Below are 21,462 nucleotides of genomic sequence, written 5' to 3' on the forward strand. Positions count from 1 at the left end.
TTGGGAAAGAGGCACTGCTTAAATTTGTTGAAGAAGATGCTCTTGTTCCATGGGAGGACACTCAAAGAGGAGTTGAATGGACAAAGAAGTTGAATGAACCTGACTTCATTCCCAGCCCATATGTTCTGTCAGAATATATTTCAAAGGCTGATGAGTTGCTGATAAATTCTGACTTCAAAACACAACTTAAAGTCACTGCTCTCAGCACTAAAAATCTTCAAGGTCTACAATCCAAGACTCATGAAAAGGTTGATAAACTTCTGGAAACAGTTGATAAGATGGACATGATGTACAAATTAGACAATAAGAGGTTTATCGGACCAATTCAAAAAAAAGTGGATGTTAATCTTCAGTGGAACTCCTTCTTTCACTACTCTTGACAGATGATGCCAAAAAGGGGGAGAAGGTAGTTAAGTCCAAATACTCACCAATCAAGACACTGAAGAAAAAGGATGATCATGGTGATGACCAGGGAAACTCTGATAAGAGTAGAGGTCACAGTCAAGGAGAGCAATTGAGCAGGATTCCTTCTCAACAGACAGGTTCTCATGAGAGATTGTCTGGTTCTACTCGAAGGAGGGATAAGGAAGGAAAGAAGCCTATAAATCAGGATGTTCCTTTGTTGATCACAAATTATGATGATCAAGTTCTGACAACTACTTCAGATGTAATGATTCAAGCTGGAAGCAAAGATTCACAGAAGTTTTTGCAGACACTGAAATTCAAGGGAAAGAAAGCAACATTCTTTTACAAGGATCCCAAAATTCAAACTATTGATGAAGAACTGGACAAGAGACTATTCCTTAAGGATAATACAGGAGTGGATTTAAAGGAATTAAGAGAAGAAGAAGCTAAATTTGTTGCTGCGAAGAGCAAACCAAAGTCAAAAGCTTCTATGCTAAAAAGCCACCAAGGCCAAAAGAAAAGGGGATTTTGATAAAAGAAAGATCTGCCAAAGAGATTCCTAGATCAATTACTAGATCTCAAACTATTACTGATCCCAAAGACAAGGGAAAAGGAAAAGTTGGGGAGACAATCAAGAAGCAGAAAATGAAGATTCCTCAAATTCTGATGGATCCTGTGTGCAAGATGGTTCAAGTCTTTGATGATGCTGCTGCAGAAGATGAAACTGTTGAAACTCTGAAAAGAAAAAAGATGACAGAAAAATCTAAGACAACCTCTGACATAGCTCAAGTTGTTTAGAGTGAAGAAAGTTCAGAACTGCAAACTACAGAAGAATTTGCAAATCCTGAACAAGTCATAAAGACATCAACCTCTGACAGAGCTCACGTTTATTTGGGCAAGATGACAATTGCTAATAAAAAGAAGCTACTATGGAACAAAGCTACTCCAGTGGAACCTAAGACCAATCTAATGCTGAATCAACTTGCAACATTTGGGTTAAAAGCCAAGCAAGCTAGAGACAAGTCTGGATTATGTTCTGACAAAGAAAAGATACAAACAGGAGTAGAAGTTACTCTCAGAGATCCTTCCATTTTGACAGACAAACCATATAAAGAAATCAAACAAAAGCACCTTGACAAAGTGTTGTCTGCTCAAATTGTCATGGATACTGATGATAAATCAGAAGTTAAAGAAAAATTGATCATATTTCTCAATGATGGCAGAACTTACAGACTAGCAGATTCTGATGTGCTAAAGAAGTCTGTCAAAGAGCTTCAATATATTCACTACCTTTTGGAAGTAAAATCTGATGTTACAAGAAGGTGGTCATATTACATTTTGAAGGCTATGAGGGATTTTCTCAGAATTTCTGGTTCAAAAGCTTCTGAATACATTCCAAAAATCACTGAGGATGATGGAAAAGAAATTCCTATGAGGAAGAATTCTGCTAAGGTAGAAGTAATTTTGAAAGGAAGATGCTTATGCTACAATGAAGACTCTTCACATCCCATAGTTATCAGACTTGGAGATGGACTTGAAAGAACATCAATTCCTGCACTCAGAGTAACTATTTATCAGATTGGTAATAATGAAGATGAAGAACTGATGCAAGTCAAAGCACAGTTAATTGAAGTTCTGAGAAATGCTGAGGACAAGCTGGTAACAGACTTTACGAGGAATCACTTTGGATTCGGATTGATCCAGTGATATTGGTAAAGCTACATGTACTGTAAGTTGTATTTAGCTGTTTAAATAATATCTTATTGCATTTGTACTTAAATGTTTTTGACATCATCAAATCTATTAACTTATATATTTTTCATAATTCACAAGTTGGGGGATATTGTTAAATATATTTGTGATGTCATGTCTAATCTGATTTGTTTAGTTTCAGAATTTATTATCAGAATATCAAAACTTAACTGGAAATCAGAACTTACTGAAGACAAGAAGTTATCAGAACTTAAAGCGTCAGAATTTATATCAGGACTTGAGTGCGGATACACTTCAGGGATGAAAAGCGGCTGATTTACAGGAGAGGATCTAGATTAAACAAGTAAAGATATGCATGAAGAATTGGACAGCTATAGGACTGCAGTAGATAATCTCTTATTGATATATTCTAGGAAATAGAATCATTATCATATCAATTAGTAGTTATCTTGTAACTGTGTATTATATAAACACGGATTAGGGTTTACACTATAAGTGTTATCATTCACAAGAATATTATTTATTGTAACCCTAGCAGCTCTTAGTGATATCATACATCATTGAGAGAGTAGATTAAATCTATTGTAACAGAGTTTGATATATAGAATAAACTTATTTTTTGTTACATACTTGTGTTCATAATCGAATTGATTGTAGATACTATATTCAACCCCCTTCTATAGTATCATTGAGGCCTAACAAATATAAGTCCTCGTTCTTTCTCTGTCTATTCTGAGCTGCTTCAATTCTTTTCCCATACCAACACCATTGCGTCATGTGTGTGCTGAAATAACTTAGAACTTGACAACTTCTTTTACTTCCACTTCATCTTAATAAAGCGGAGTTCTATGTTTACGTCCTTACAAGGCTTCATCAGGTAGCATTCCACTACTAGCATGATAACTTATATTGTCTGAATCGTTCACTCGCTTTGACCCTTCGTCCAAGGATGATAGGCGATACTCATTTTTAACTTAATTTCCAAACATTCGAACACCTCTTACTCCTTTCCATCAGTTAAGGCTGGAAAATAATCTCATATATTTGCTTCTTATCACCTTCAGGTATTCGAATTTCAACTTTCACTCTTTCCAATTCTTTTATTAATTTCTCAATGATCTTAACTACATTCAATCCTTTCCTTCTACACAAGGCATCTGTTACTACACCGGCTTTGCTTAGGTGGTTGTTAATGGAATATTATGAATCTTTTGTTAATTTTAGCCAAAATTCATACATGAAAACTTAGCGTATAGTTGCTTCCCTTCTAACCTTCGTAGGGAAATCCTTGGGCGTTCTGCACAGAATTTCTTAATCTTTGAACAGCTGAGGATGTTATCAATAAATATGATTTACTTACCTAAATATTCCTTATATACCATGTTATTTAAATCCTTAGAGATGACTAATACACTTGTAACTCCACATAATATCACCAGAAATTGCCATGCTCATAACCCATTCTAATCGCAGTCTTTGATATGTCCTCAGGCTGGATCCTAAGCCAACTTCGAGAAATAACGCGCTCCTTAAATAGGTCATATAAGTAATCAATTTTATATACACAGGGGTTACTTATTATTTTTCGTCATCTTATTCTTATTAAATTCCCGATAATCGGTACATAATCTCATAATTTCATCCCTCTTTTTCGATAACATCACTGGTGCACCCCCCCTCCCCGGGGATATATCTTATATGATCACCTCCCTTTCCAATAACTTCTGCAATCACCTAACTAATTCTTTCATTCCACTAGCCATACAACATGGAGCCTTTGACACTGGTTTGGTTCAGATTACTATATCAATGAGAAATTCTATCTCAAAATCTAGGATAATCTTAGTTATTCATCTAGAGAGACTCTCGGGCATTCATTTACTACTCGAATTTCTTCCAGTTTAAGTACTTTATTCTTTATATCTCTACATATGGTGGATCTACCTTATATCCTTGGCTTATTAACTTATTTTTCTCACATGATTGGAAGAACTTCTTATCTTACTTCTGCCCTTAGAAACTTACCTTATTATTAGCTTTCGTACAATATACAGTTCGCTTCTTTTAAAAAAAATCACTCCTGGCCTTAGGACAGGACAACCAACCTGTTCCTAAAACCACATCGAACTTTTCTAGCTCGAATGGTGTCAGACCGGCTGAAAAGAATACTCATGGATTTTATCTAACAGTTAAGACAGAGGTGACTCACAAAAAGTCTATCTTGATTGACAACTTTTATGGTTAAAAGCTCCGCCAAGTCTTCTAATATCAAATTCGTTTTATTCACTCATTTCTTTGGTAAAAAAAAGGCTTAGACGCTTCTGAATCAAATAAAACTTTAATAGGTATGAAGTTGAGATAAAATGCACCTGCGGCTACATCCAAGTCCTAGGCGTTCGATCTCTTGGTCACTTTGAAGGTTCTACCTCTAGCTGTGTTGGATGTTGGCCCTTGGGATGTAGTACCTTGAGTAACCATTTCACAACTCCTTGCAATATGCCCCACCTTTCCATAATTATAGCAAGTAACTCCTGGATTTTCTGGATTGCATTCCGACCCATAATGACCCTTATGACCACATTTGAAACATTGAACATTCTTTTTGCACGAATCATTGTGTCTCCTGCCACAAGACTTGCAATCCACTGCTGACTTGACTGACTGGGCTGGAGTAGACGCAACTGAGGTAGCATCAGACGTAGTCTGGGAGAAACTCTGTGTCTTGAATCTTTTATTCTTGTTTCAGCAAAATTGCTTATGAAACTTTTGACTGGATTCTCCTTGGTCCGCCTTGCTGATAACACCTTCAGACTTCCTTTTTTTTATCACCCTCTTCCTTAACGACCAACTTCTGGTCACTTTCCATTACCAGGGTAGCCTGAACTATGGAAAGGTTTGTCTTGAGTTGCAATGCCACAACTTCTCTGCGAATTTCAGGTTTCAACCTTTATTGAAACCTCCTTGCCTTTTGGATCTCCATACTTACATACTCAGGAACTAATCGGGCCAATTCTGTAAACTTGGCCTCATACTCCAACACACTTCTTTCACCTTGTTTAAGTTCTAGAAACTCGACTTCCAACTGATTCCTTAGACAATCGGGAAAATACTTCTCCAAAAATAATTCTGTAAATCTCGTCCAAGAAACAGGGCCTTCTCTTTCCAAAGCACGAGTGGATTCCCACCAATAATTTGCTTCATTCTTAAGAAAGTAACTCGTATAATTTGTCTTACAATCGTCACTAACCTGCGTGAGGGTAAATGCCTTTTCTATTCCCTTAAGCCAATTTCTGGAAGCAACAGGGTCCAATTTACCTTTAAACTCCGGGGGCTTAACAGACTGAAAGGATTTAAAACTAGTAGTTTGGTTTGACTCTCCTTGTTGATTTTGTTGCTGCTGAATTTGTTTGTTAGGTCACATAACACTGTAGAAGGGGGTTGAATACAGTGTTTTCACAATCAAATCGATTTAACACAAGTATGTAACAAAGATCAAGTATATTGAACAAACTCGGTTACAATAAGAACTGTTGTTCTCTCTCAGTGATGAACAAATATCACTAAGAGCTGCTAGGTTACAATGTATAATCTTCTCGATAATGATAACACATATGGTGTAAACCCTAAGTCTGTGTTTATATATAGTACACAGTTACAAAATAACTTCTAATTAATATGGAATATAATTCTGTGTCCTAAAATATATCAATCAGATATCTTCTACAAGTCTTCCAGTCTTCTAACTCTTTCAATGCATATCTTCTTTTGTTTTAGTCTCGATCTTCTCATGTAAATCAACTTCCTTCCTTATATGAAAGTCTTCCCGCACTTAAGTTCTGATATGACATTAAGTTATGATATTAAGTTCTAACTTCCAGTAAGTCCTGATTTCAGTAAGTCCTGATATGTCATGTTTGTTAAGATCTGAAAACTAAACATGAATCATATTAGACATGACATCTCAAATATATCTAACAATCTCCCCCAACTTGTAAATTATGCAAAATATACAAGTTAATTAGATTTGATGATGTCAAAAACATTTAGGTACAAATGCAAATAAGAGTTTGACTAGATAACTAACTACAACTTATAGTCCTTGTAGCTTTTACCAATCTCACTGAGTCAATCTGAATCCATAATGATTCTTGACAAAGCTTGATATCAGCTTTTCTTCTTTAATCCTCAGGACTTGAGAGAGTGTAGTCTTGGCTTACTTCATCTCTTCATTCTGACTTCCAATCTGGTAGATTGCAGTCCTTAAAGCAGAGATATGGTTTCTTTCTAAACCATCATTCAGTCTTATTACCCTAGAATAAGAGGAATCTTCATTGTAGCACAAACATTTCTCATTCAATAACACTTCAAGCTTAGCAGAATTCTTCTTCATTGGAATTTCACTTCCATAATCTTCAACAATATTAAGAATGAATTCTGTAACCCTTGAACCAGAAATTCTTGCTTTATCTCTGATGGTCTTCAATATGAAGTTTGACCATCTCCTGGTAATATCAGACTTTACCTCTAAAAGGTAATAAAAGAATTGAAGTTCTTTTAGTGATTTATTTAGCACATCTGATTCTGACATTTGATGTGTCCTTCCATCTTCAAGAAATAGAACCAGATTTTCCTTGACATTGTGTTTGTCATGAGCATCCAGTACCACTTGAATAGAGATAACCTTATCAAGGTGTTTCTGTAAAACATCTTCAAGAGGTCTTTCAGTCAATAGAAATGGATCTCTAGTAGCAACTTCAACTCCTGTTTTAATCTTAGCTTCATCAGAACCTAGTCCGACCTTGTCTCTTGGTTCTCTAGCATTTAACCCAATAGTCATGAAAGTAGACAGTAATTGACTTCTTTGGATCTGATGGTTAGACATTTTTCCACATAAGTTTCTTTTTATCAGCTACTTCCATTTTGTCTAAATCAACTTGAGCACTGTCAGAGGTTGATGTCTTGATGATTTTATCAGAACTTGCTGTTTCTGTTGTAGATTGCACTTCTTTACTCTGAACAACTTGAGCCTTGTCAGAGGTTGTCTTTGATTCTTCAGAAATCTTCTTTCTTTTCAGAGTTTGAACATCTTTATCTTCAGCAAGATTATCATCAGTAACTTGAACCATTTTGCACACAGGTTTTATTAGGCTTTGAGAAATTTTCATCTCCTGTCTCTTGATTGGTTCATCAACTTTTCCTTTCCCTTTGTCTTTGGGATCAATCTCAGATTGTGATATTGTTTTAGGCTTTGATGCCACAGTATGTGACTTCTCCTTGATCACAATGCCTTTTACCTTAAGCCTTAGAGATTTCTTTGCAACAAAAGCTTTTGGCTTTAGATTTGTCTTTTCAGCTTTAAATCTAGCTTCTTCTTTCTTGAGATTTTCTAAATCCATTCCTGGATTATGCTTCAGAAACAATCTTCTAGCAATTTCCTCATCAAGTGTATGAATCTTGGGATTCTTATAATAGACAGTAGTCTGCTTTCCCTTAAGCTTCAAAGTTTGCATGAACTTTTGAGAATCTTGACTTCCACCTTGTATCAGAACATCAGGCTTTGTCATCAGACTTTGCTCATCAGAACTTGATATCAAATTTTAAGTTTCAGTACTTGCTATCATATTTTGAGTTTGAGCAGCTTCAGAACTTGTCTTCTTTTGAATAGAAGATTTGCTTGCATCAGTAATTAGTTTCCTTGAAAAAACCTTGTTGCTCTGCTCTTCCCCTTGAACTTGACCTCTACCCTTGCTAGGGTTTCCCTGGTCATCAGCTTCATCATCTTTCTTCTTCAGTATTTGATCATTAGAGCATTTGTACTTAACTATCTTCTCCCCCTTTATGGCATCATCTGATAGTAGGAGTGAGAGAAGAAGTTCAACTGAAGATTGGATTTCATTCAATTGAGCCTGTTGAGAAGCTTGATTAGCCAGGACCTTAGAGATTTGGGCCTGTTGCTTCTCTTGAGCTTTCTCAATTGCTTCTACCTTTTCAAGTGTAACTCAGAATATGTCGATTCAAATTCAACAATTATTTGTCAAATCATCATAAATTATTAGTAACCATAATTTTAATCAAAACATTCATCAAGAAATACAGTTCAAGTAGATGAAGTAAAGATTAACAGGCTTCAAAGAATATTAGTGGGTGAGAGAAAATAAGAGAGATAAGAGAATGAGAGAAGTAGGTAAAAGATTGTAAAATCTTTTAACTTTCTTATTTATACAGCTCACGTGAAGTATGGAAGACAGTTTATACCTGGAAATATATGAACAGTCAATAGTTAAAGCAGGAGTTAGTGGGCACGGGAAATAAGTAATAATTACTGTGCACATGTAGTTTTTTAAGATAAACACGTTTACCACTAACCCAAATGATTATGACTGTTTTTATCTCACCTAAATATATTCTTATAAAATATGACCGTTTCAGTGTTCACCACATATAAGTCAAGTAAAGAATAATGCTACGTAAGCATCAAAGTTTCCATCAGGATTTAATATCAGAACTTGACTATTATCAGATTTTAACAGTCATCAGAACATGGCTTATCAACTCAAAAAGTGAATGTTTGTTTCTGTGATTCTTCATACAAATAATGAATGGTTTTCTTCAGAGTTTAATCATCAGAACTTCCATCAGAACTTATCCTCAAAATTTATGCAAATAACACTTAACTTTTTGTCAAAAATAACTTAATCACCACAGTAATTTTCATTATTCATATGGAGTGAGAGTGTGTGCATTTAGCAGAATACCAGATAAAGATTAAAGTCTGATAAACTTCAGTACATCTTAGAAATAAGGCATAACTAAGAAAAGTGCTTAAAATCTGTCATTAATAATGAAGTCTACTATAGGATAAATTGTGCATGAGTCTACCTCAACTGTTTGTGCTTATTTTATGCATCTTTTAGAATTCTTTTTCACAGTGGCTTCTCAGTGTAAATGAGTTACAACTGCTTATCAGAATTTATGCTATTATCAGAGTATTTCTCCAGTAATCAAAGAATGTGAAAAGTCACCAAGAAATATTTATTTGCTTTTCTAATGCTTATTACTTAATACCAGTAATGCACTTGGGTCTTCCCTTCCACATATTTACTCTAGATCTCAAAGGAGTACCTGACTTTAATTTTCTTTTCTTTTGATAAGTGAGACTTATCAAGCATGTGGTTCATCCTTAAGATTTACTGACATCAGAATTTGACAGATAAGAAGCAAGAATCTAGTTTGTGACTTAGTAATAAGATACACAATGTAAATTTGACTAAGCTCAATATCAGAATTTGCTTGTGTTAATGAATTTCCACATAAACAACTAATTCAAACATGGGATTTCCAGTATGTTAAAGACTACTAGGTCAGCATCTAGCATAATTATCCTTATTGGGTTGAATAGTCATAGAACATTCAAATCACTATTAGAGTATATAGATCCACATCAGATAACAATCAGCATTTAATGTATTTCAATTTAAGCACAAATTACATGAAGATAAGACAATCTGTAAACACTGATCATAAAGTCTGATGCATGAGAACAAAAACTAAGCAAATTTAGAGAAAGAACCTGAAACCATTCCAAGTTCATTTACCAGTCTTGTAAAAGTAACTTCACATAATGGTTTTGTGAAAATATATGCTAGTTGTTGATCTGTTGGAACAAAATGCAATTCCACTGTACCTTCCATCACATGTTTCCTTATGAAAAGGTACCTAATGCTGATGTGCTTTGTCATTGAGTGTTGAACTGTATTACTTGTCATAGCAATAGCAGTTTGATTATCACAGTAAATAGGTATTTTAGAAAATTCTAACCCATAATCCAGTAACTGATTCTTCATCCAAAGAATATGTGCACAACAGCTTTCTGCAGCAATATATTCTGCTTCTGCAGTTGATGTGGAAATTGATTTATGTTTCATGCTAAACCAAGAAACCAATCTGCCTCCAAGAAATTGGCAGCTTCCACTAGTGCTTTTCCTGTCTATTTCGCATCCTGCAAAATCTGCATCTGAGTAACCTATTAGCTTAAAATCTGATTCCCTAGGATACCACAATCCTAGATCAGCTGTACCCTTGAGGTACTTGAAAATTCTTTTCACAGCTGTTAGATGAGGTTCTCTTGGATCAGCCTGAAATCTTGCACAAAGACAGGTAGCATACATGATATTCGGTCTACTTACAGTTAAATAGAGTAAAGAGCCAATCATACCTCTATAGTTAGTAATATCTACTGATGAACCAGTATCTTTATCTAACTTGGTTGCAGTGGCCATGGGAGTGGATGCAGTTGAGCAATCTTGCATTCCAAATTTCTTTAGTAAATTTCTGGTGTACTTGGATTGACAGATAAAAGTACCTTCTTCATTTTGCTTGACTTGAAGTCCTAGAAAATAGCTAAGTTCTCCCATCATACTCACTTGATATCTTGACTGCATTAGCTTTGCAAATCTTTCACAGAGCTTAGCATTTGTAGATCCAAATATGATATCATCAACATATATCTGTACCAAAAGTAAGTCCTTTCCATGGTTGAGGTAGAACAGAGTTTTATCAATTGTACCTCTTTGAAATCCACTTTCCAGAAGGAATTGAGCTAAAGTCTCATACCATGCTCTTGGAGCTTGCTTAAGGCCATAAAGTGCTTTGTCAAGCCTGTAGACATAATTTGGAAATTTTGAATCTACAAAGCCTGGAGGTTGTTCCACATAAACCTCTTCTTCCAATTCTCCTTTGAGAAAAGCACTTTTCACATCCATTTGAAAGACTTTAAACTTTTTGTGGGCAGCATAAGCCAAAAAGATTCTTCTGGCTTCCAATATAGCAACTGGTGCAAATGTTTCATCATAATCACTACCCTCCTATTGAGAGTAACCCTTAGCAACCAGCCTTGCTTTGTTCCTTGTAATTATGCCATCACTGTCAGTTTTGTTTCTGAACACCCATTTTGTGCCAACAATAGATCTATTCTTTGGTCTTGGCACTAGGGTCCAGACTTCATTTCTTTCAAATTCAGTAAACTCTTCCTGCATTGCTTGCATCCAATCAGCATCTTGAAGAGCTTCTTCCACTTTCTTTGGTTCAGTCTGAGATAGAAAAGAATGATAGAGACATTCATTTAATATTGCAGTTCTAGTTCTGACACCTGCTTCAGGATCTCCAATTATCAAGTCAGGTGTACGTGATTTTGTCCACTTCCTTACAGATGGAAGTTGTTCTCTAGAACTAGATCCTCCCCCATGATCCATGCTATCTCCATCAGCATTTTCTGATGCTCCCCCTGTAGTTACGCTATCTGAGACTTCAAAATTTGAGTTAGATCCTTCAGGATTTGAAGAATCAGAGTTTCCAGAATTATCATAATTTGGCTCATCAGAACTTGGTGAATCAGAACTTGAAGAGCAAGTGAAAGGTTCTAATGCTTCTTCAGAGTCTTGAGTTGTGGTAGGATCTTCAGATTGCTCCCCATGGACATGTGCATTTTCCTTTGGAGTTGTTACCACAGTTTCAATGACATCAGAACTTAACCCGTCAGAACTTACAGGATCAGAGTTTAAGTCATCAGAATTTACAGAATCAGAATTTAAATTTTTATTTTCAAATCTCAGTTGATCATGATCATTGAAATCTTCAAGTCCAGTAATCTTCTTATCATCAAAAGATACATTGATAGATTCCATGATAACCCTTGTTCTTAAATTGTAGACTCTGAAGGCTTTTGTGGAAAGTGGATATCCAACAAAAAATCATTCATCAGCTTTTAGATCAAATTATGACAGCTGTTCAGGATGAGTCTTAAGAACAAAACACTTACAACCAAATACATGAAAGTATTTCAAATTTGGCTTTTTTTTCTTCACCATCTCATATGGTGTTTTTCCATACTTGTTTATGAGTGTAGCATTCTGTTTAAAACAAGCAGTCTGCACAGCTTCGACCCAAAAATAGGTTGGTAGCTTTGCTTCATCAAGCATAGTTCGTGCACCTTCATTGAGAGTCTGTTCTTTCTTTCTACAACTCCATTTTGCTGTGGAGTTCCAGGTGCAGAAAATTCATGTTTGATTATATGCTCTTTGCAGAACTCTTCCATGATTGAATTCTTGAACTCAATGCCATTATTACTTCTTATAATTTTGACATAATCTTTGACCAATTTATCCAGCTGTCTGACATGATCAATTAGAGTAGATGCAGTTTCATTCTTCTTGTGCAAGAAATACACCCAAGTGTATCTTATGAACTCATCCACTATAACCATAGCATATTTCTTCTTTGCAATAGATATGACATTGACTGGACCAAATAGATCAACATGCAGTAGGTGATAAGGCTCAAGAATTGAGGATTCAGTTTTGCTCTTGAATGAAGATTTTCTTTGTTTTGCCTTTTGACATGAATCACAAAGGCCATCAGGAGCAAATACTGATTTTGGAAGTCTTCTCACAAGATCTTTCTTTACTAGCTCATGTTGTTGAAATTCAAATGAGAGAGTCTTTTGTGCCAATTCCAGCTTTCTTCAATTGATGCTCTACTCAACAGACAGATTGCAGAACCATCAGAACTTGTTGAAAGACTGGCTTCATAAGTGTTACCATGCCTATAACCTTTCAGAACCACTTTGCCTGTAGAATTTCTTACAACTTCATAGTGTTCTTCAAAGAAATCCACATGATAACCTCTATCACATATTTGACTCACACTTAGCATATTGTGTTTAAGTCCTGAGAGAAGAGCTACTGTTTCAATAATGACATTCCCAAGATTGATATTGCCATATCCCAAAGTCTTTCCCATGTTGCCATCTCCATGAGAAACTCCTGGACCAGTTTTCTCCACAAATTCTGATAGCAGTGCTTTATTTCCAGTAATATGTCCTGAACATCCACTGTCCGGAACCATGATGTTTTTCCTGTTGCCCTGCAATCACAAAGACCACTATTGATTAGTTTTAAGGACCCGGACTTTCTTGGATCCTTTGGCCTTTTTAAGTTTGTTAGTATTTGCAGCGGATTTAATTTCAGAGTTTATGCTAACTTGCTGTTTATCAGAGTTTATATCAGACTTTGCATCAGACTTTACACTAGAAGGAATTAAAGTAACTTTCTTTAAAGAAGGTTTTATTTGATAATAATCATAGTACAAACTATGATATTCCTTACAAGTATAAATGGAATGTCATAAACTACCACAATGAAAACAAGGATTTTGTGGCTTAAACCTAACAGACTGACTCTTAACTCCTGATCTAGGAGGTAAAGAGTTTATATCTTTATTTTTTCTGCAAAAAGAAATAAGATGGTTAGAGTTTCCATAGTTATAATATTTCTTTCTAGGAATATTAGGAACAGGCATATAATTATTGCTTTTGTTCACACCTTCCTTTCCATTCCTATTTTTCCTAGCTTCCTTTACCTTGTTGACATTCCTAATCTCTTCCAGCTTATGCTTAAGCTGCTTCTTTTTCATTAAGCCTATGTTTACTTTAGTTGGTTTATCCTATTCTAATTTGTCAGAAGTTGATTTTTCTTTTACTTCTGTCCTAGATTCTTTCATCTTTTCAGAATCAGGCTTTACAATTTTTGCTACAAACTTAACAGGATTTACCTTTGGCTTAGCAGTCTGTTTAAGAACAATTAGCTCAATTTGTTCAGTTCCTATTTCACTTTTATCATCTCCATAACCTAAGCCCTCTTTCCAGTTTGCAATACTTAATAAATTCTGAGTTGTTCTGCCAGAGTTAGTCCAAGTTCTGATAATCTCTCTTTCCTTTTCTAAGTCAGCTTTTAGAGATTCATTGAATTTTAACACTTCATCTCTAACATATAAACCATCATCTTTTTCTTTCTTAGTTTGATGAAGAAAAACTAACTCCTTTTCTAAATAATCATTTCTCTTTTTATAAGAAAGATTTTCAGATGTTAATCTTTCACATTTTAAAGTCTGATCTCTATAACTAATGAACATGGTTTTAAGATATACTCTCAACTCAGTAATATCATTAGTATGGAAGGCATAAGTTGTTTTAGGTACCTTCAATTCAGCAATTTCAGGACTGCTATCAGCATTTTCCATCAGGGCATAGTTCACATCATGTTCAGAATCTGAAGTGTATGTCCATCTTTTATTCTTTGTGACAAGTGCCTTGCCTTTGTCACTTTTTCCTTTCTTGCAGTTAGGAGATATGCCTCTTTCACCACAATTGTAGCATTTGACATTTGAGTTGTCTCCTCATTCAGACTTTCCTCCCTTGCCTTCAGACTTTCTGAACCCTTTCTTCTCAGAACTTCCACTTTTCCCGGAAAACTTCTTGCCTTTTCTGAATTTCCTGTAGGCTATATTTGTGATACCCTTTATCATAAGAGCGCACAATTTCATCATCTCTTCATCATCATCTATTTCAGGTAAACTTTCAGTTTCTGAATCATCATCATCAAAATATGATGACTCTGAATCAGACTTTATGATGAGAGCCTTTCCTTTGCCCCTTTTTGAGGCAGCCATTTTAGGAGATTCCTCCTCATCCTTAAGAGCAACAGTCCTTGACTTTCTTCCATGCCTCTTGCTCCTTTCATCCATCTCAAGTTCATAAGTCTTGAGCATACCATAAATTTCATCAAGAGTAGTTTCAGTAAGGTCATAGTTTTCTCTTATGGTAGTAGACTTCAAATCCCAATTTTCAGGAAGAGCTAAAAGGAATTTTAGATTTGAATCTTCAAGATCATATTCCTTGTCCACCAGTGACAGATCATTGAAGATTTTGACAAACCTGTCATATAAGTCAGTTAAAGACTCATCAGCTTTTGAGTGAAAGTGCTCATACTCTTGAGAATAGTCCTCCTATTCTTCTTGATTGCATCAGTTCCCTGTCATCTTGTCTCCAAAGCATCCCATATCTCCTTTGCGGTTTCACAATTAATTATCATGTTTGACATGACATTATCAATGGCACTATGCAGCAAATGCCTTACCCTTGCATCCTTGGCAATAAATGAGATGTCTTCAGCTGTGTACTCACCTTTCTCCTTTGGTATGGTATTTGCTGGTTGATCAACAACTACAACAGAGAGCTTGGTAGGCTTATGTGGTCCTTCATTAATTCTGTCAAGGTATTTTGGATCTGTAGCTTCCAGAAACATAGCCATCTTCACTTTCCATATGGGATACTGAGAAGGTCTCAGTATGGGAACCCTAATAGTCTCATATCGACTATGGGTTTGAGTCTTTTGAGTTTCTTCAATTTTGGTGGGCTTGGTTGGAGTTTGTGCTTCTTCGGACATGATTGTTTGGATCTTTACTATATGTGTGTTAACAAATAAGATCTGATACCAATTGTTAGGTTACACAACATTATAGAAGGGGATTGAATACAGTGTTTTCACAATCAAATCGATTTAACACAAGTATGTAACAAAGATCAATTATATTGAATAAACTCTGTTACAATAAGAACTGTTGTTCTCTCTCGGTGATGAACAAATATCACTAAGAGCTGCTAGGTTACAATGTATAATCTTCTCGATAATGATAACACATATAGTGTAAACCATAAGTCTGTGTTTATATAGTAGACAGTTACAAGATAACTTCTAATTGATATGGAATATAATCCTGTCTCCTAAAATATATCAATCAGATATCTTCTACAAGTCTTCTAGTCTTCTAACTCTTTCCATGCATATCTTCTTTTGTTTTAGTCTCGATCTTCTACTGTAAATCAACTTCCTTTCTTATATGAAAGTCTTCCTGCACTTAAGTTCTGATATGACCTTTTGTTCTGATATTAAGTTCTGACTTCCAGTAAGTCCTGATTTCAGTAAGTCCTGATATGTCCTGTTTGTTAAGATCTGAAATCTAAACATGAGTCATATTAGACATTACATATCAAATATATCTAACACTATTGGATTAACTACAACTGTTGTTGCTGCTGCTGGCGCAACAAGTCTAGAATTTCGTTCATAATTGGACCCTCCGCAAAACTACTACTAATTTCTTTAGACTGGGTAGCTTTCTTTGGTGGCATTTTCCTGAAATATAATAGGGAATTTACTCAAAAACATAACGAGGATGTATAACAAAAATATCATCGTTCAAATGGTGCACCTGTGTCAGGAAAATGCTGCCCAATCAAAGCACCCATGTCTTTATTCTCATAATCCATTTATAAAAGAGAACTAGATTAACAACACTAGTAACAATAGCAATGATAACAGTAGCAGAATCAACAATAGTGCAAAAAAAACTGGAATATAAAGATACTAAACACTATAGCCTGACTTCTCAATCTAACAACAACTGATCAACTTTCCAGCACCATTAAAAATATAACATTAACAAATTCCATAGACCACAAAGATGGACGGGTTATACTAGTCACCACCCAAAAGTGTAAACTGATAAGTTAAGTCAAACTTAAGAAATCACAGACTTGGCTGACGCACTAGTCCCAGTTTCAATCAACCATACCTCCCAAGGCGATTTCTTATCTCTTGCAAATGACCCATCTACCACGGAGTTAACTTTTCTAAAACTGCAACCTTCAATATTGAATCATGAATCTTCTCTGCTATCTTCATTTCTGAAGTGGAAACCAGATGTAAAACTTATATTCCTCCGGACAGTCAACTCTTATTTAATTTCAATAACCAGGATTGTCTAATTACAAAAGCTACTGACAATTCATTGCCTCGGAACTCAAATGATTTTGTCACAACACACTATTCAAAAATTCCTTTCATTTTAATCACATTTTAGAGATAGGTACTTTCCGATGTTACTTCTCCCCCAAAACATATTTTAAGTAACATTTTCAAATACAGGGGATATGTAACTTAAAACGTTTATGTTCTTGTTCGAGAATAAAACAACATTTCATTCATATATATTGAACCATAAGAGTATGGTCAGGGGTACTTGCCTTGCTGAGTTTACAACTATCTCTGATTAACCTTAAACTGACTTGGACGCTTAGCTTTATCGCCTTATTATCAAACTATTCTAGATCCGACTTCAACACTCGGGTCCTTCGTTTGGAACCTTGTTGAGCTTGTCGACTGATCGATAGATAATCTTTAGTCCAACATCCACTCTCGGGTCTTCCGACTATAACCTACAGAGTCGAAATACCCTAATTTAGACATTCGATTATGCTTGACATATCCTCGCTAACAAATCTACCCATTTGATATCACATTCCGACTCGTATTTGTACACATTATTATAATACACAAAACAACTAGGGTTCACGTACTCAAAACTCGATTTGGGATTTAAGTACGTAAAATACATATAAGCATCGGTTCAATAAATCAGGGTTGTTGAGTATTTTACAAAATATTTCACCACAACACGCAATTATAGATCATAAAATACTTATAATTATATAGCTATTTGTTCGATTGGTATTCCCGATAATCTACAGGATACGTTCCCGTATTTTTGGAATTAATTTCCCGAAAATCGGGCAGCGTCTCCTTTGTCTATCGAGCTACCCGTCGAATCAATTCGACGTCTCACAATCCAACAATCACAACTAATCATCATAACCCGACTACGTAAATTTGCAATTCCAATTCTGACCTTAACAATTATATCTGACTATTTACATTTCAAAAATAATTGTACGAATTAGATATGAAATATTGTTATATAATTATAGGACTCAGAATTAGTTCATCACGGTCCACCGTCGGCTCGCCGAGGCTCATCGCCGACGGCGGCAAAAATCGTCGGTGCCCGATTAATTCGGGTTTCTAAATGAATCCCACCGATTATAATAATAATAATTTTCTTCGCAGAAAATGAATTTATTTCATTGAAATAATCAAATGTTTTCTTGCAGCAATTAAATACAGTAATTCCAAATTATTATACACATAATAACTCGGAAAATAATTGGAAATAACGTAACAGTCGAGAAAGAGAGCACAACACAGTCGAAGGTCACCGGAAAATATCCAGGAGGTCAGAAAATTGAAACAACAGCAATTACCAACATACACACAAGTACATATATACGTACGTGTATATATCTAAGCAAAGCAAATAGAATTAAAACCCCGGGCGATGATCGGAAACAAACCGGGAATAAGCAGTGGCGGTGGCGTTGCAACCAGGGGAAACAAGGGAGAGATCGGGGAGGAGGGAGAGGAAAAAAGGGAGAGAAGAGAAGAAGTGGAGGGAGCTAATCGAGAGAGAGAGCAGAGATTCCCAAGAGAGATTGATTAGAAAGATTAAAATCAGAGAGACTGAAATTGAGAGATGTGAGTGATACAAGGGTTGTGTGTATAATTATGTAATTTTATTTATTTATTTCCATCATATCATGTGCTTCCACGTATCAGCTGAATAGCCAAGCTCTTGACACGTGTCTTAACCCCCTTTCTGACAGCCTCAGTTTGACCCATTTTTGCAATTTATCGAACCAAGTTGCACATAAAATAAACTCGGAAAATTATCAAAATAGTCTTAAAATGCTATAAATATTCCGAAGTTAATAAAAATGTAAATATCATAATTTTAGAGCCATTTTTGAAATACAATGTATACCCGCATTTAATGATTAAACGAGTCAAAGCGCTGCTGAAATTAATCCCAAAAATTTCCAAAATAATTTTAAAATTCTCGGAATAATCCAAACTTAATAAAATATGAATTTCATAATTTTTGAGACTTTTCTGGATTTAATATCGAATTTAACAATAAATATACCAAATAAATCACACAGGAATAATAAATCAATAAAATATATTTTCATAATTTCTAAAAATCTCCAAAAATACATATCGGAATTATAAAACACTCAAAACAATTTTTGAGATAATTTTTAATTTTATAAAAATAAAACTGCAAGTAAATCACTAATAATTATTCAATTTAATCCACAAAACACGATAGTGATAAATAAAATCATTTCCTATGAACTAATGCAACACATACAATCCATAATGACTACAGCATATAGCTGACAACAGTAACATATTTCTATTTACTCTACTATTTAGTAATTATACATTTAAATAATGTGAAATTATACGAGTCATCATATCGGGGGTTTCCCCAAGGACACTCGAATGTAGGTGACCTTATCAAGGTCTAAAAGGTCGAAGGGAATTGGGACCAAGTCCTCAGCTGGCTTCCCTCGACGCTCATTATTCTCTGGGACATCCATGTCTTCTATTGGGAGGACCTGCTCCTCAGCTCCATCGGTCCTAACTCCGCTACATAGAAACTTCGGGCCATTTTTTAGATCTCATTTCTCTTCTTCGATACCATTTCTGGTTGGGAACTTGAGTACCATATGATAGGTCGGGGGCACAGCCTTAATTGCGTGAATCCCGATTCTCCCCATGATTGCGTTGTAGGTAGAGGCTACCTTGACAACCTGAAAGTTTAACATCCGTGTGGCCTCTCTGAGCTCTTCTCCAATAGTCACGGGGAGTCGAATCGCTCCTTCTACTTGACACTCTACTCCATTAAACCCGTATATGGTTATATCGTAGAGGGTCAGTTGGGAGTCAGTGTACCCAATCCTTAGAAATGTGTCGTGAAATAGAATTTCTACGGAAGCTCCGTTGTCAACCAAGACCCTTTTGACAGGACAATTCCCAATTATCAGGGTGATAACTAAGGGATCATCCTGAGGGAATTTCAAACCATCAAGGTCGGGGTCTCCGAATTGAAGTGTCATCTCAGTCTTTGCACGTTTGCGTGTGTCTATGACTATACTCATCACTTCTCTAGCATAAGCCTTTCGAGAGTTCTTTGTTGTCCCAACGGTCATTGGTTTTGTGGAGATCATTTGATCATTGGCCCTCTGCGATGTGGGTTTCAACCTTTGTTGTTATCCTTTAATCATATTCTCTTTTGTGGTTCGTCATCATCGCCTTTAGTGTATCTTTCAAACTTTCCTCTTCAGATGAGATACTTGATCTCGTCATTGAGCTCTCTGCAGTCATTGGTATCATGACCAACATCCTTATGGAACCTACAAAATTGGTTCGTGTCTCTCTTCTAGGGGTCTTCCCTTAGTGGCTTCGTCCATCTGAAGTTCTTATCTTTCTAAATTTCAATCTGTATTTGGCTTCTCAGGCCGTTCAGCCTTGTGTATTCAGTGAACCTTGGTGGTTGATTCTTTTTGGAAGGGGGTCAGAGTTCTTGCAAGTTCGAGGATATTTTTCCTTGGCATCGTACTCTTGGTCCGTCTTCCGATTCTTGTTGCTAGTGGGTTCATTATTTATCACTGTCTTCCTCACACTTGTCTCCACCTTGATGTACTGTTCGGCCCTCTCTTGGAGCTGTAAAATGCTTTCAGGGGGCGCTTAGCTAGGTATATCTTGAAGAACTCGACTTTAATCCCTTACTGCAGTGCTATCATAGCTATCTTGTCATCAAGATCCGGGACCTTCAATGCTTTCTTCGTGAACCAATTCAGATAGTCTCTTAACGACTCATTCTCTCCTTGCATAATGCCCATGAGAGAGGCTGGACTTTTCTCATACACTCTGCCACTAATGAATTGCTTGATAAAGGCTAGGCTTAGTTATCTGAAAAACCCAATTGAGTTAGGAGGTTGACGACTATACCACCTTTGAGATATTCCAGATAGAGTCTGGAGAAAGGCCCGGAACTTGATAACATCAATCACGAGCTGCAGTAATAGGGCGTTAGAGAACATCCTGACATGATTTGCGGGATCGCCAGTACCATCATATGCCTTTATGGTGGACATCTTGAACTTTCTTGAGATGTGAACTTTAGTTATCTCTTCAATAAATGGTGGGTTTGGATTATCAAGATTTCCTAAGGGCATTAAGTCATTAGGGTCAACCCTTGGGGGAAAAACCCTTTGCCTTGGTGTTGGACCTTCCTGATTTATAACGGGAGGAAAATCTCCTGGTCTGGATACAGGTTGAGGACTTGGTGTCTGATGCATCTCCATATCATACTTCAGTCTTTGGATCTCAGCTTCATGAGCCTTAATCCCCTCTTGTACATTTTGGGGAGTCGTCTCTTGGGTGCTCCTAAGCTATTGGTAACCACTCGGTATCGGCTCTTTACTAGAGTTCTCCTCCTTGGAGCGGTCTCCTCGTCTGATGAGTCGGAGACTCTAGCTGAGTAGGGTCTAGAGAATTCTCGATTCTCAGGGATGAGAGCCAAACCACAAACGTATTGGGGCATCCGCCCTTGTCCTTCGTCTCGATTGGAGAGACCACTTCCTCCAACCTCTGGGTATAAAGGAATCCCGTAATGTGGGTTGGTAGTCCCTGGAATCACGATCGTATAGTACTCATACCCAAAAGGTTTAAGGTTTATAGTTGCTTGTAGTTGCTGAAGTTAGGG

General features: G+C 36.1%; 1 protein-coding gene across 1 annotated transcript; it reads right to left on the bottom strand.

Annotated features, from left to right (window-relative positions):
* Positions 1-19,372: 19,372 nt before the first annotated feature.
* LOC141690411 (uncharacterized) lies at positions 19,373-19,903 on the bottom strand. The gene has a single exon (XM_074495215.1). The coding sequence runs from the start codon at positions 19,901-19,903 to the stop codon at positions 19,373-19,375; it is 531 nt and encodes a 176-aa protein (XP_074351316.1).
* Between the last annotated feature and the right edge of the window lie 1,559 nt (positions 19,904-21,462).

This window comes from Apium graveolens, chromosome 10 (assembly GCF_009905375.1).
Source record: "Apium graveolens cultivar Ventura chromosome 10, ASM990537v1, whole genome shotgun sequence".
Lineage (NCBI taxonomy): Eukaryota > Viridiplantae > Streptophyta > Magnoliopsida > Apiales > Apiaceae > Apium > Apium graveolens.

Excerpts from the sequence above, each read along its gene's own strand:
- LOC141690411 (XM_074495215.1), bottom strand. The coding sequence starts at position 19,903 with ATGACCGTTGGGACAACAAAGAACTCTCGAAAGGCTTATGCTAGAGAA.